We start from the raw sequence: 14,678 nt of genomic DNA, 5'->3' as shown, positions 1-14,678 counted from the left end.
ACAAACCGCCGAAAACAACCTATCAGGTCCTCCTGGGGAAATTCAACACCCTTGTCCAAACTACCAAAGATGGCACCCTTGCTATTGAACGGCAATCAAAGAACAGGTGCTCGGCAGTTTCATCCTGCTCATCACACATTCTACAGAGCGGATCCTCCTGAAGGATGCCGACTCTGTGAAGATGCTTCCTCAGGTGACCATGTCCCGTGATAAGACCAATAACCCGAAAAGACATTGACCTATTTAGTGAGAGAAGGTCCGACGCCACTCTGGAGGAAGGCGACTGTAATACCATTCTGCTCATTTTCATGCCTGGATGCAACCTCCACCTTCTCCCATGCTCCGCGTGAACCCATTTCAAGACAGCCCTAAAGGATTCACACCTTGGAACACCGCAGAACGGTTGAGGGCCAGTCATAATTGACGCTGTGCCCCGGTTGGCCAGGGCATCAGCTCTTTTGTTCCCAGGGATCTCCCCATGACCAGGAACCCAACAAACGGTCACATTGTTGATTCTGGCAAGGGAGGAAACGGCTTGATAGCAATCCCAAACTAGTTTGGATTTGATCACACAAGAGTCCAGCGCCATCAGTGCTGCCTGACTGTTCGTGAAAATATTAATCGTCTTCCTCCTATATCGCAGACGAAGATTCTCACGAGCACATTCCATTATGGCTGCGACCTCCGTCTTAAAAACTGTCGGATACGGACCCATAGGGACCACCAAGCTCCCTACATGGTCTCACTCCCACAATTCCAGCGCCTGTGCCGCTTTTTGTTTTAGAGCCATCTGTGAACCATTCAAGCTCCGCTGGTGGAAGAGGTTTCCTTCCCTCCAACCAATCATCCCTAGAAGTTATAACAATCTTAAAGGGTTTGCCAAAGGAAAACTCTTGTGGCATCTGATCAGAGATCATATGCAGAGCGTCCTCCTGAATCAGGATGTTAATTCTACTGTGCCCACTGCTGCAGCCTGACCAGTCCTATCTGCTGAAGGCAGTAGGCATTCCTCCTGGCCATAGCCCGAATAACAATGTCCAGGGGGCGAGGTTGAGACAACAGTCTAGAGCAGCACCTGGCGCACTAGGAAAAGCCCCAGGGATAGCAAGGCAGGCCATCCTTTGGATACCCACCAGACGAGCTACCACCATCTTAGCCTCCGTTTTTGGCCACAAGACAACAGCTCCATACATTAGTGCAGGTCTGACTATGGAAACATAAAGCCAGTACAAGAGCCTCGGCTTTAGTCCCCAGGACCCACATATCACGCGTCTGCATTGCATTAGAGATCATTTACCTCTGGCGATGACCCTTTCTAGATGAGGTCCCCAGTTTAGAACCCTATCTAGGGTCACGCCTAGGTACTTGACCTCGGACTTTAGCTCAATGGAAGAACCTCTGAATAGAAATGGACCAATGCCCTCCATCTGTCACCTCCTGGTAAAGGCAACCGCAGCAGCCTTGGTGGGGTTGCAGCAGCATTGGTCAGTTCCGTGACTGTTGTGTTGAACTTGCCACTCACAAGAATCACAATATCATCTGCGTACCCCTGTGCAAAGACACCGCTACTTTTCAAAGAAATTAACAGGTCGTCCACAACTAGGTTCCACAGGAGAGGAGAAAGGACGCCACCCTGCGGACAGCCCCTCATAGTCCTCGCACTAACACTTGCTCCCATGAGGGTTGTAACAACCACCCCACCTGTGAGCAAGGCCCTTATCCAGTCACATATTTGACCATCAATATTACGCCTTGACACCGCATTGATAATCGCCTGAGTGGCTGTGTTGTCAAAGGCTCCTTCAATGTCCAGAAAGACACATATGGCTACCTCCTTTGCTGCCAGCGTCTTCTCAATCCTGCATACCAATTGATGCAGGGCCGAGTCGCATAACCTTCCTGGAGTGTAGGCATGCTGATTAGGATGTAGATGTCGCTCCAAAAGAGATCCCTCCCAAAAAAACCTAGCAACCATCTTCTCCATAGGTTTAAAAAGAAAGGAGGACAGGCATATCGGCCTGAAAGACTTCGGCCGGTCCATGCCAGCCCTCCCCTGCTTCAGCATAAACACTACTCTGGGCACTATCCAGGATAATGGAATGTACCTGAGGGCCACGGAGGATCTGAAAAGTCTGCACAGCTGGGAAAGGAGAATATCCCGCCCCCGCTGCAAGCAAACCGGTCTCACCCCGCCTCCCCCAGGAGCTTTGTAGGGACTGAAAGAGTTGATAGCCTACTCGATCCTTCTGAAGTTTACGACACGGTGCGCCAGACTCCATTGCAAATGAGGGGCGCGCCCCGTAGGTTTCCCCTCACTGTCGAATGGCTGATCACTGTCATGAACAATACAATCCGAAAAGTGTGTTCTCATCATAACTTTTAGAACTCTTTCCGGTTCAGTAATGTAAACACCTTGATCGTCCTTGCTTGCTTTCAATAAACAATGTATTCCTTTCTGCAAGACAATCAATTACACGTCCAGTTTTAATGGAACATAAGTATACTTTTGTGGTAAATTCTTTTTATAAATTCTTGTCGTTAAAGTTATAATACAAACGTGTAATTTTAATATTTCAGTTTGCAAGGAAGTTTTGTTTTATTTAATAAAGAATTTGTTTGTACGCGATAGGGGATGAGTAAATCTTTCTAAAGAAATCATCTCTCTGGGCCTTTTGAAGCTGGCGTGAGTCTCTGTGCATGTAAGAGTCAATGGAACATAAACACTAATTTAACTCTTATTTTTAGAATAAAATGCATTGAAGAAATGTTGCTAACAATTACTTTCAAAACTATACTACTTTGTACATGCTTACGATATTTTTTAGGACAATTATTATAATATGCTGTGTAATTAATAATCCTGACTAAAGAAATAGGCTTTTACCATAAAAGAGATATAACATTCTTATTTCACATCATTAATAAAACAATACTAACATGAAACATCCGTAATTATAACAGTACAATACATTTATCTTTAAAACGCTTATTTTTATAAGTAATTATGAAGCTAATTACACGACTTGAGGAACTAATAATGTTAGAAGAAACGTTTTTAATTAATAAAACCCTTTTAACCATTCCTCAAAATGTAGCAAAAATGTCTCAAACGCGTACTTTCAACAGTTATACAAATAAAAGAGCAAATATGAGAGAACAAAAAAATTTAATTCTAGATAAGTAATAAACTGAAATCTAGGGTTTCGATTTCGTAACTTCTTTGCTTACATTGACTTTTATTAATACAACCCAGTCATCCTCCGTAGATTGGTTAATATTATCTTGGCTCTCTAACTGTGTGTAACAAGTTCAAACCTCAGAGGGTAGAGAGTTCCAACACGATTAAACTTTATATGTAATATATTCGAAGTTATCATAGATAAGACTTGAGGTTTAAAAGACAGAGAGAAAAATAAAGCAATGTAGTACTTGACAGAGAGTGTTAAGAAATGGAGCACGAGTAAGCTACCTGAAAATATTTAAAGCTGCCTTATAAACAATTTAAAAATAAATATGTTTGACTTTGAACAGGGGAAATGAATTGGGAAATGTCAAAAAAGTATAACCTAACTTATGAGAGTTAGAAATGTTATTGTTTGTTTTATTGTTATAACTTCAGTTTATACCTCAAGGTAAATATTTTATGTCAATATGGTATCCGTATATTATAATGTTAAAATAGTATTTCTTCTTACAAACCAGATAGGTTTGTTATGATGATGGTTATAGATATAAAAATAATTGGTTCATGAACACAAGCTATAAACAACATATTTTTTTACATAATAAAATTGTTTATGTTTTTATACACATGCAGTCAAGTCTAAGACATTTTGAGACTAATTTTATGGAATAGAGAGAGACTTTAATAAGTGGCCTACACATGTTACTCGATTGTTATTGAATTATTATTGAAGGATTTGGTATATTAAAATACTTTGATATTACGTAATAATGTACCTACCATAAATTATAAAACATTAGCAATAGACAACAATAAACGATAAACTAAAATAATAAACAATACAATAAACTAAAAAAGTAGTTTAACAATGGCATTAAACATTACAAGACAAACCCCTAGACATACATGTCAACAATATTTGGCCAGATACCAGTGAGCAACCACTCTTAAGAAATGGGGGAAAGGATTCTCCCTAGTTAGGCGCACTTCCCTGCAGTACAAAGAATCACAGACTGGTCAGTGAACCTGTGACCAATGCAAATGGAATCACAAAGCAATATGGCAGACACAAATTGTAATTTTTTATGGTTGAAAACCATTGAGGCGGATGTGGTCCCATTTTCCACTGATTAGACCTACTCTACTAATTAGATATATAGGCTAACAATTTATATAACTCCAAGAAAACAGGAACACTTAGGATACTAGCAAAGACAGTCAGCTGGATGGCTTGCAATATAGGCACGCATTATATATGTATATTTATTTAAATAATGCAATTATTTAAAACTTCACAATATTTAGTCTAATTATCAGACATTTCGAACAAGGAGAGCTTCTACACATGCAAAACCTGAAGTACGAGCAAGTCACAAATTTTTCTTATCCTCCGTTTCTCTTAACGATAAATGCTGGAATAAGATGTCATTAATAGTTGAGAACACGCCTATTTCCGTCTTAAAATCCTAGGCCTCCAATCATATTACATCGTAATTGCTTTCACAAAAAAGACTATAGACTTTGACTTTATTATTCTTCCACACTGGCCTAAAATATTTAAAGTGTTAGTGAAATGATTGGAGCTATTCTATCAGACATGGAATTTTTCAGATAAGATTAAATTTTATTTGGTACTTTGGGATTATACCGACCACACCAGTATGAAGAACACAAAAATATAAATTTATAGAAACAAACATGATAAAACGAAAAAAAAAAACTACTGTTTTAATTACAAAATTACAAACATTTCCAGTATTGTGATCGGTATTGTTGTCGCTGTTATCTTATCTTTCTCGAGAATCCGATTAGGGCAGGGCGCGGCATCACATTGATTTGCACGGTACATAATTGCCTTTCATTACAATTCAATTTATATTTCTGATTCAGCCCCTCTAGAATTTGATTATTTTAACTGATAGGTACTATCTCAAGGGATGTTTTTTTCTTTCGCCGAATCAGATGGCCAGAGGCACTCGCATTTTGGGTTGGCGGAGTGGGAGTGCGATCAAGAATAAAAAACAAGGGTAATTCTAAGCAATATATGGGTCAACCTCGATTTTTTCTCATATTATTACAATATAATGTTCCAATAGTCAATTAGAAAAGGAAATGAATAGAATTTCTTGCCGGAAAGCAGTTATAGGGAGCAGGCAACTCATATTACAATATAATGTTCCAATAGTAGTCAATTAGAAAAAGGAAATGACTAGAATTTCTTGCTGGAAAGCAGTTATAGGGAGCAGGTAACCGCGAGAATTACCTATTAGTGATCAGGGGCACTGACGTGATCTGGGCTTCAAATTTGGAACTACTCGAGTTAATTTTTTTTCTAAAAGAGCAAGCAGCGCGAAGCGCAGCGCAGCGGGAGCAAAGCATCGTGCGTGATCTTCGTATATACTGAAATTGATTCAGGCCAAAGGAATGACACAGATTCCTTTACCAGATTTTTACGGAGATTTTGTATTGGGCGGATTATTACTTTACTTTGCTTTCCAAGCATGTAATTATGTGTTTTAAAATTGTTTTACATACATTACCTACATTATATTGTTATATGTAATAACAATTTATCAGAAATTTTTTAATAAAAAAAAGGATCACGCACGATGCCTGCCCGCTGCGGCAGCGCTTCGCGCTGCCTTGCTCTTTTAGAAAAAAAAATTAACTCGAGTAGTTTCCCAAATTTGAAGCCCAGATCACGTCAGTGCCCCTGATCACTATAGGTAACTCTAAGCAATATATGACCGTCTGGCGGTTGCCTGCTCCCTATAACTGCTTTCCGGCAAGAAATTCTACTCATTTCCTTTTCTAATTGACTATTGGAACATTATATTGTAATATATGAGAAAAATCGAGGTTGACCCATATATTGCTTAGAATTACCAAAACAAGTTTTGAGTGTTTTTTCAATAAAGAGTTTAGTTTTAGTTTGGTAATGTTTGTTTTTGTTGAATTTTGTGTTTGGAGAAATGTAGAGGTAAAACACGGAAGTATAACAAAGCGACGCACCAGCTGAACGGGCGGCGAGACTCTGCAATCACGTTATCTACTAGACCGCTTGACTTTGACCTCTGTTCTGAGAGTGGGAAGGGTTTGCGATAAGACAATTCCTGTTTTATATTGACGAAATATTGTTCTACGCTAATCTAGTTAATCAGTACAAGCAAAATGTCAAATAATGATTCATGTCTGGGTGTGGTCGGTATAATCCCAAAGTACCTTTTATTTCATTGGTTCTTATAAAAGCTGTTTCACTTTCTGACTTCAGGGCCTCAAAATATTGCTCGTTTAACTTAAAGTCCAATTATTTACTAAAAAATGTACCAGGAGGATGGAATAATTTTCAGTATCGTACTTATCACACAAGTTTTTGGTTTGCCATTTAAAAAGGATATTGCATACGATGTCCCAGCTGTAAAACAGGAAATTGAGTGCGAGGCTATGGATAACTGCTTGTTTAATCGGAAATTTAATGTTACTCAATTTGTTTTATTAGTATTATTAATGTTCTTCACAATTACAATAACTAAATTGTTAACTGGTTGGTTTTTGTAATAAATTATGTATTGGATGTATAACGTAAGTTGCCTTCATATTACAAAAACACATTTCTTTAATACATTAATGTAATATTGGGCTTGCATTTGTAGTTTCTGAGTTACAATGTTTTTTTTTGTATTCAGGGTTCTGAACACTGCAAATAGAAATTATTCATTATAAGAAGATCGCCTAAAACTAAACCATGCGGAAGTAGAAGTAACTCTGGTGTTCCGACTGGATTATTATCAGCGGGGTGGTCCATAAACTTATAATGTGTCACCAGGTAAGCATTCAACAATTTCATACTTCTTTACTAAATCTCTTATTCTTTATAAGAATAGAAAAATTGATATTTTGTTTCGTTTATAAATAATTATTATGATGTATACTTACAGATTGAAAATTAACTGAGTAAGGTGTTTGTTCATTACCAATTGTTGTGTTGCAAGTAAGAGATTGTTACAGCATCCTGTGACCGGATTGTTTCCTGCAAGCAAAGAAAATGAGCATGCCTGGATACGAGATAATGTGTATTGTATTCTGGCTGTCTGGGGTCTGTCAATGGCTTACAAGAAAATTGCTGATATGGACGAAGATAGAGCCAAGACGTATGAATTAGAACAGGTAAACAACTTTTAAGTACACTATTTTGAGCAATTGTTTATGATAATAGACAGTTACGTAGTTCCATCACAAACAGGCAAAATAAATAAATAATTTTCTGGTGAAGTATAGATATTTTGTTTGTTTCTTTACAAATTTAATTTTAAAATATAACAAATTACTTTACTGTACTAAACAACTTATGACTTATTATTTCTTTCTCTCTCTTGTCTCAGATTGGTAATTGAGGCAAAAATACTCAAATGTGGTTTAATCAAAGTAAATTATTTCTTGTGGTAATGTTTAAAAACTTTTTTGAAAGAAATGTATGTATGCGACTAATTCCTCAATTTTCTTTTAAGCTGAAATATATTATGTGTATAATCAGTGTCCAATAACTAGAATTAAGTAGGCTATTTTTGTATAAGTTTATTTAAACATTATTACCTAAAATCTACTATTACCAACTAAGTAAACTATGTTGACAACTTTTAGTTAGGGAGAAAGTTTAATGTATATACACAATATAATAGATTATATAAAGGTAAATGTGTTAGACTCACTATGTAATGTGTTATATGTAATTTTACTTGTACTTCCCATATAAAGTTTTTAGTAGGAAATCATTTTCTTAGTATTTAAAGATGGCCATACTAATGTTGAGGACCATCTGCCATTATTGAATATTAGGTAAAAAACTTTGGTGAAAAGTTCAAGAAAAAAGTTACTTTACAATTTCTTCCAATTATAGGATGATTTTTCTCAATTTGAATGGAGTATGTTTTTTTATCATTATAGTAAAGGCTGCTACTGCATCAACCCATTGACGTAACCCATACACTTAGGAAATCCAATGTTTCCATAGGTTTTAGTAGTAATTTAAATAAAGAATGATACATTTTGTTTATGTGTATATATTTGAATGAAAATTTCAAGAAGTCTTGTTCAATATGTTAAAATATGTTTTCCTAAATTTAATAATATGATGATAAATGTTAGTTACAGTAGTTGGTGTAGGTTTAGCTTGATCGTTCAAATCAGACTCAGAATTGTCACCGAAACTGTTTTCCTTTTCCACTTGTAGTTGTTCTGTAGTAACATGACCCATGAATTCAGTTTCATCAGTTGAAGAGGAAGAAAGTCCATCATTGTCAATGTAATGATTGATTTCACTACCATGTAGCCGTTCCATGCCATGTTTACTGTTAAGAGGACCTCAACACTCTTGTGTTTTAGTCATTCTATTTCCAAACAATGAGAAAGTCAACTGTTGCACGAAAATGTAGTTCATTTCATTGGTATCCAACATAACTTAATCTAATTCAACGTAACTTAATCTAATTCAATGTTACTTAATCTAATCCAACGTTTGCTCATGCAATGTCGGCAGATGAGAGACCACCGCACATGTATTCTCCAGTGTATACGTTACTGTGTGGTTCATGCTTGTCAAACTAAGTTTTTAGGTTGAAAAAAAATCCTTTAAGTGTTGCAAATTAATAAAACATGTTTTGTAAACAATTGATCCGTATGTGCAGTGTTGTGTGAAGTTGATGCGAGGGTTACTGATGGCGATGATGCAGCAGAAAAGCAAAGTGGAAAAGTTCAAGATCACCCAGAACCCATTGGATGCTATACACGCCAAGTACAGTTCATCCACAGGACAGACGGTGGTGGGGGATAACGAGTGGGGACATTTGCAGGTAGACGCCATCTCCCTTTACCTGCTCGTCCTGGCACAGATGACTGCCTCAGGTATACCTCTACATTGTAAATTGACTGACAATAAGTAATTTTGTGAAGCAATATCACATATTTGTGACTCAGTGTCAATCATATTAGTGATACTTGGTGTCAGTTTATCAACCCTCAATATCACTTATTTGTGAAACAGCCGAGTTGTTTTTAATAGACAACCATGTCCAGTTGTGGACTATAATGTAATCACTACTTTACAAATATACACAAGCAATATCTTAAAACTTTTATTCTGTGAAGCCTTTCGATAGCAAGACTATCTTTATCAAGTACTTCACAACAACCAATACAAGCACAATGTTCAACGTTATTACTGTATTGTAAAGTCATATAATTGATAAGTGGTCTCTTCAGGAACTTTTTATTTCTTGTGTTGAAAGTATTTTCTGTTTTTTCTTGTTCACTTGACACAAGTAACTTAGGACTTAACCTTTAATGCAGTTAATCCTAAAAATACTTTGCAGTTGCTTCCGGAGTGATAGGATTTTGAGGATGGTTAATGGTTAAGGTTGGTGGTAGGGGCCATCTCCTTTCAAGATCACATGTGGAGGGATAGCAGGCTTTATATCTCAGTCATGTTACCTTGGAAGAACGGGAGATAAGCTCTGTTTCAGTGTTAACGATAGCATGTTAAGGATAGCAACTGCCTTTACAACTAAAGAAGCTCAACTCACTTCAACAGTCATCCTCGAAAGTAACTAAACGTATTGATTCACCTTTTTACCCCAATATCTCAACATTTGTGGATAGTGATGTGCCACTCCAGGACATCCGAGGAGTTGCTCAGAGGAGGTGACACTCTGGTTTTTACTGTACCCAGTTTAGGTTTAACTGGGAAATTATAAGCCGGCCGGAAGTGAACCCTCTTGGGGGAGATAAACGTATTACTGACAATGAGTTGTATTAGCTGACATGTGACACTTGGGCCCTAACAAAAAAAGTATAACATAATGTAATAGAAAGTTTGAAATGTATTGATGTTTATCACGTATAATAACTATAATATTATATGATGAAGCAGAGAAATAGTAAGTTATGAAAGCGCGTTAACATTAATCATAGCTCAAGTATATGTTAGTTAAATGTAGTCCAGTAATATGTTTGATTACCCCAGAAGGGTTCACTTCTGGCTAGTTTTTATACCTTACAGTTGAATGCAGACTTGGCACAGCAAAACCAGATATGCTACTTAAATATGGGCAACCTTATGGATATTCCAGGAGCGGCACACCACTATCCGCAAATGTCGAGATTCTGGGGTGCAAGGGTAGTTAGATAGGTCTAGTCTACTGCAGGAGATAACTGTTGGAGTAGGTGGGGTTCCCTAAGAGTCAAAGGTTCTTGCTAGTCTAGACTTAAGGACGTGCCACCCCTTCGTGCTTTGACTGGAGAGGCTGGGTCAGAGTTGTCTTCTCCTTCTTCCGAGGGGAGATGACTGAGATTAATGCCCTAAATTCTCCTTCTTGGATCTCGACAGGAGACACCCCTCCCTACACCCAACCTTACCCATCCAGAATATCTTTCACTCCGGAAGCAGCGCAAAGGTCCTTTTAGTTCTAGGTACAAATTCTAAGATTCTTTTCCTAAGAGAACAAAAAACTGTTTGATTACAGGACTACAAATTGTATTCAGCCTTGATGAAGTAGCTCTCATCCAAAACTTGGTGTTCTACATAGAATCTGCATATTGTGTCCCAGTAAGTATATGTTAAATGTTTAAACAAACCTATTTTTAGATTTATTATTTACTTCTTTAGTCATTAAAAAAATTGATCCTGCTTTAAAAATCTGTTCACTATTATATTAATCTGTATGTACAGTATATTATAAAAGTATTTATTCTTTTGTTGTTTGATTAATTTTTTTCTGATTGTACTACTGTTAATTTTAACTGGAAAGTTTGAATAAGTTTCAACACTTTCCCTAGATTTAATTGATCTTCTTTACTCACAATTCAATTGAAATTAAATATATAATTCGTAACCTATTGTTTTTGCACTTTTTTGTTGTAAAATTCAAACGGTTTTGTTTTGAACATGAAAACTTGTCGCTCATATTGAGTATCTTTGGGTAGGATTATGGGATATGGGAAAGAGGAGACAAGGCAAACCACGGAATGCCCGAGCTCAATGCCAGTTCTATCGGGATGGCCAAAGCTGCTTTGGAGGCCATGAACGAGTTAGACCTGTTTGGAGCTCGGGGTGGCCCCTCCTCCATCATCCATGTTTTGGCAGATGAGGCTCAGAAGTGTCAGGCTGTTTTGCAGGTAAGGAAAGGAGTATCGTGTTTCAGAATGAACCGGTGCTATTTGCCATTATTTACAGAATTTACTGTAGTTTACCAAGCTGTAATCTAGATTCCTCCAATAAGACGATAACTATCCGTAAATAAATTTATAAAAAGATATAGGAAATAATTAAAAGGAATAAAAAGTTGTAATATATATTTGAAAAATAAAGTTGTGGCAATATTTGTTTTGTTTTATATTCAAAAAAGGGCTTTGATATAGTAACCAAACAGATATTTTAATTGGTAACATTTATCATTGTATATGTTACTAACAATGTGTGAAATAATACATTATATAGAGCGACTGAAATCAACAGGTGTTGCATATTTTATGGTTAATGTATTGTACATAATACCTAATATGGGCAGAGCTGTAGCATGACGCCAAATACAACATACTTACCTAGGTTAGATTACGTTCAATTTCATTAGATTAGTTTGGATTAGGAAAGGTAATTAGCGTTGGATAAAAATTGTAAGAAGTCGTTAACCCAACCAAAGTTTAGTAAACTGTGGATCCAATAGTTTCTTTTGTTACCTTAAATAGTACAGATACTTCATTGCAAATTTTACATCTTTGAAAATTCCTATTTAAATTTATGTAGACAGGTAATTGGTTTTAGTGTGAAATGTTATGAAAAGAGAGATTTAAAGGAGTATCATTAAGGTATAGCTCTGAAGATTTTGTAATAAAGATAATTAAGTAAGGGAGAAGTGAATAATATTGAAAAGGAAGATCAACAGATCAAGAAGACGACATAAATAGTTAGTTCATTTTAATGTTTCAAGGATAATTTGACTAAATACTTATTTTGTTGCAGTCAATGCTGCCTAGAGAGTCCAGTTCGAAGGAGCTCGACAGTGGGTTGTTGTCTGTCATCAGTTTTCCAGCGTTTGCTGTGGACGACCCTGCTCTTATACACCACACAAGAAATGCAATAATCTCCAAGCTTCAGGGTAAATACGGTTGCAAACGTTTCCTACGAGATGGCTACAAAACACCACGTGAAGTACGTACTCAAATGAAGTATTAGTCAATTATGTCTTAGATACGTAAATAGTTATACAACTACTGTATTGACATTATGTGTTTTGTTGTTATAGGATCCTAACCGACTCTATTACGATCCTTGGGAGCTCAGAATGTTTGAAAAGATTGAGTGTGAATGGCCTCTCTTCTTTTGCTACCTTAAACTTGATTACTGTTTTCAAAACAATAAGGAATTAGTTGCAGAGTACGATCTCGCTTTGGAAGAGGTAAGTTTCTTTTTTGACAGAATATTAATTTTAATTAAGGGACAGCTAAATTCTACAACATTAGGCTGCATTTGAACTCTATTTCTTCTTGTCCATACTTAAAATATCGTGATGGAAGTGTTTTCAGTGTTCGTCAATTACATCTCCTATGTTTTGTGGAAAATATTTGTGTGGAATATGACTCAAGTTAACATTTTGTTTAATGTGTACGTATATGGAATCCCTAAACTATATCAATAACATCTTCCACATTTTTATATGATATTGGATTTTTAACAAATAACTTGCATTTTAACATTTTTCATATTCATAAAACAAACAAATCAAAACATTATAGTCCATAAAACAATTTTTATTAGATAACTAAAGAAATTATCACAATTCATAAACTTATTATTTACATAAATTATTTATTTTAATTTTCTTAAAACTAAAAGAATTATTATTTCTATGTTTTGATTAAAATAATATTTTACATAAATAAATAATAATGACAAATTAGTATTATTTTACTGTAGGGGGAATTAACAGTATAAGACTAAATATCAATCAGGTTTGAATAATTATGAAACTAGCTTTAGTTTGTAATATAGTTAGACCTCTAATTTTCAATTTCGTGTGATCTGAAAAATTCTATGATCAGTCTAAGATTTCTATGGTAAAGTTTGTATTGTTGGGAGTGGTAATTAATTATCGCTAGAGCTCATCTGTTAGAATGATGATGACGTTGATAATGGTGGTGTGCAGGTGATGCTAAAGGCAGATGATGGAACCAGGCTGGTACCAGAACTCTATTGTGTTCCGCTAGACCGAGTAGACGCTGAGTACCAGGAGCCAGGCAGCCAGCAGCGCCAGGCCATCGGACGCTGTCCTTTCCTCTGGGCCCAGTCCCTCTACATCCTGGGCAAGCTGCTGCAGGACGTGCGTAAATAGTTCATAGTATTGATAAAATTAAATAGTGACTTGAAATTAAAATGTTGACATTTTCATTGTTAGCGATCACTTTAAAAATATTGTAAGGAGACAAGGATGCCCTTATACACTGTACGGCTTAGGCCGGATTTGTCTGTTCAAAGGTTTTTAAATTAATGAGAATGTTTTTATGTTGTTCTGATAACTAATACGTATTTATACGATTACTTCTTTCTATAAACACTTGATTTTTCTGTTTTTACATTATACAGGGTGAGGCGGAAAGGATGAACGGTTTTCAAAAAAGCAATATGTTGTTACCTGTGCATAAAAAAACATTTATTTTCAGTATAGTATTCACATCATCTTACCACTTTAGAAAATTAATGTTTGAAAACAACATCTGACAAGTTACGGCCGTTTTCAGCGATGCACTTTACAAGCCGCTCTCGGAAGTTGGCTTCTACTCTTTTTAACATTGCCCTGCCAATTTGTTCGACTTCCACACGAATTGCTTCCTTTAGTTCTTGAACTGTACGTGGTTTATGCTGGTAAACACGTGACTTGAGGAAACCCCACAAGAAGTAGTTGCACATGGACAGGTCTGAGGAACGAGGAGGCCAATCAATGTCACTAAACCGAGAAATGATGCCCGAATTGCTTCCATTGAATTTCTTGCTGTGTGAGCTGTCGCCCCGTCCTGCTGAAACCATACTTGCCGGATAGGAATACGTTTTCTTCTTAGTTCAAGTAGGAATAATTCAGTGAACATCTGTCTATAACGTTCCGAGGTTACAGTTACAGTGGTCCCGTTGTCGTCTTCAAAAAAGTATGGACCAATAACAACTGTACTGCTCACAGCACACCAAACTGTCACCTTGGGACTGTGTTATGGTCTCTCATGCATTAAATTTGGATTTTCATCTGACCAATAACGACAGTTCTGATGATTAACGGTACCATTCAAATGAAAATGTGCTTCATCTGTCGTAAACAAAATGATGTTTTCATTTTTGTCAAGTATGGCCTTCATTTCTCGAGAAAAATGTAGCCGCTTTACATAATCGCCAGGATTCAATTGTTGAACCATGGCAATTTTGTAGGGATGAAATCCTAGATCATTATGTAAAATA

At 36.5% G+C, this 14,678-nt stretch overlaps 1 protein-coding gene across 1 annotated transcript in view; it reads left to right on the top strand.

Annotated features, from left to right (window-relative positions):
• The first annotated feature begins 3,441 nt into the window (after positions 1-3,441).
• LOC124361911 (probable phosphorylase b kinase regulatory subunit alpha) overlaps positions 3,442-14,678 on the top strand; it is a 68,133-nt gene continuing 56,896 nt past the window's right edge. Inside the window, 9 exon segments of the mRNA XM_046815972.1 lie at positions 3,442-3,632; positions 6,871-7,010; positions 7,193-7,351; positions 8,869-9,085; positions 10,702-10,784; positions 11,162-11,353; positions 12,198-12,386; positions 12,481-12,633; positions 13,381-13,554. Coding sequence (XP_046671928.1) covers positions 6,999-7,010; positions 7,193-7,351; positions 8,869-9,085; positions 10,702-10,784; positions 11,162-11,353; positions 12,198-12,386; positions 12,481-12,633; positions 13,381-13,554 — 1,179 coding nt within the window. The 5' untranslated portion in view covers positions 3,442-3,632; positions 6,871-6,998.

Source organism: Homalodisca vitripennis, chromosome 5, assembly GCF_021130785.1.
Source record: "Homalodisca vitripennis isolate AUS2020 chromosome 5, UT_GWSS_2.1, whole genome shotgun sequence".
NCBI classification, from domain to species: Eukaryota; Metazoa; Arthropoda; class Insecta; order Hemiptera; family Cicadellidae; genus Homalodisca; species Homalodisca vitripennis.
This window is presented reverse-complemented; position numbering and strand designations above follow the sequence as displayed.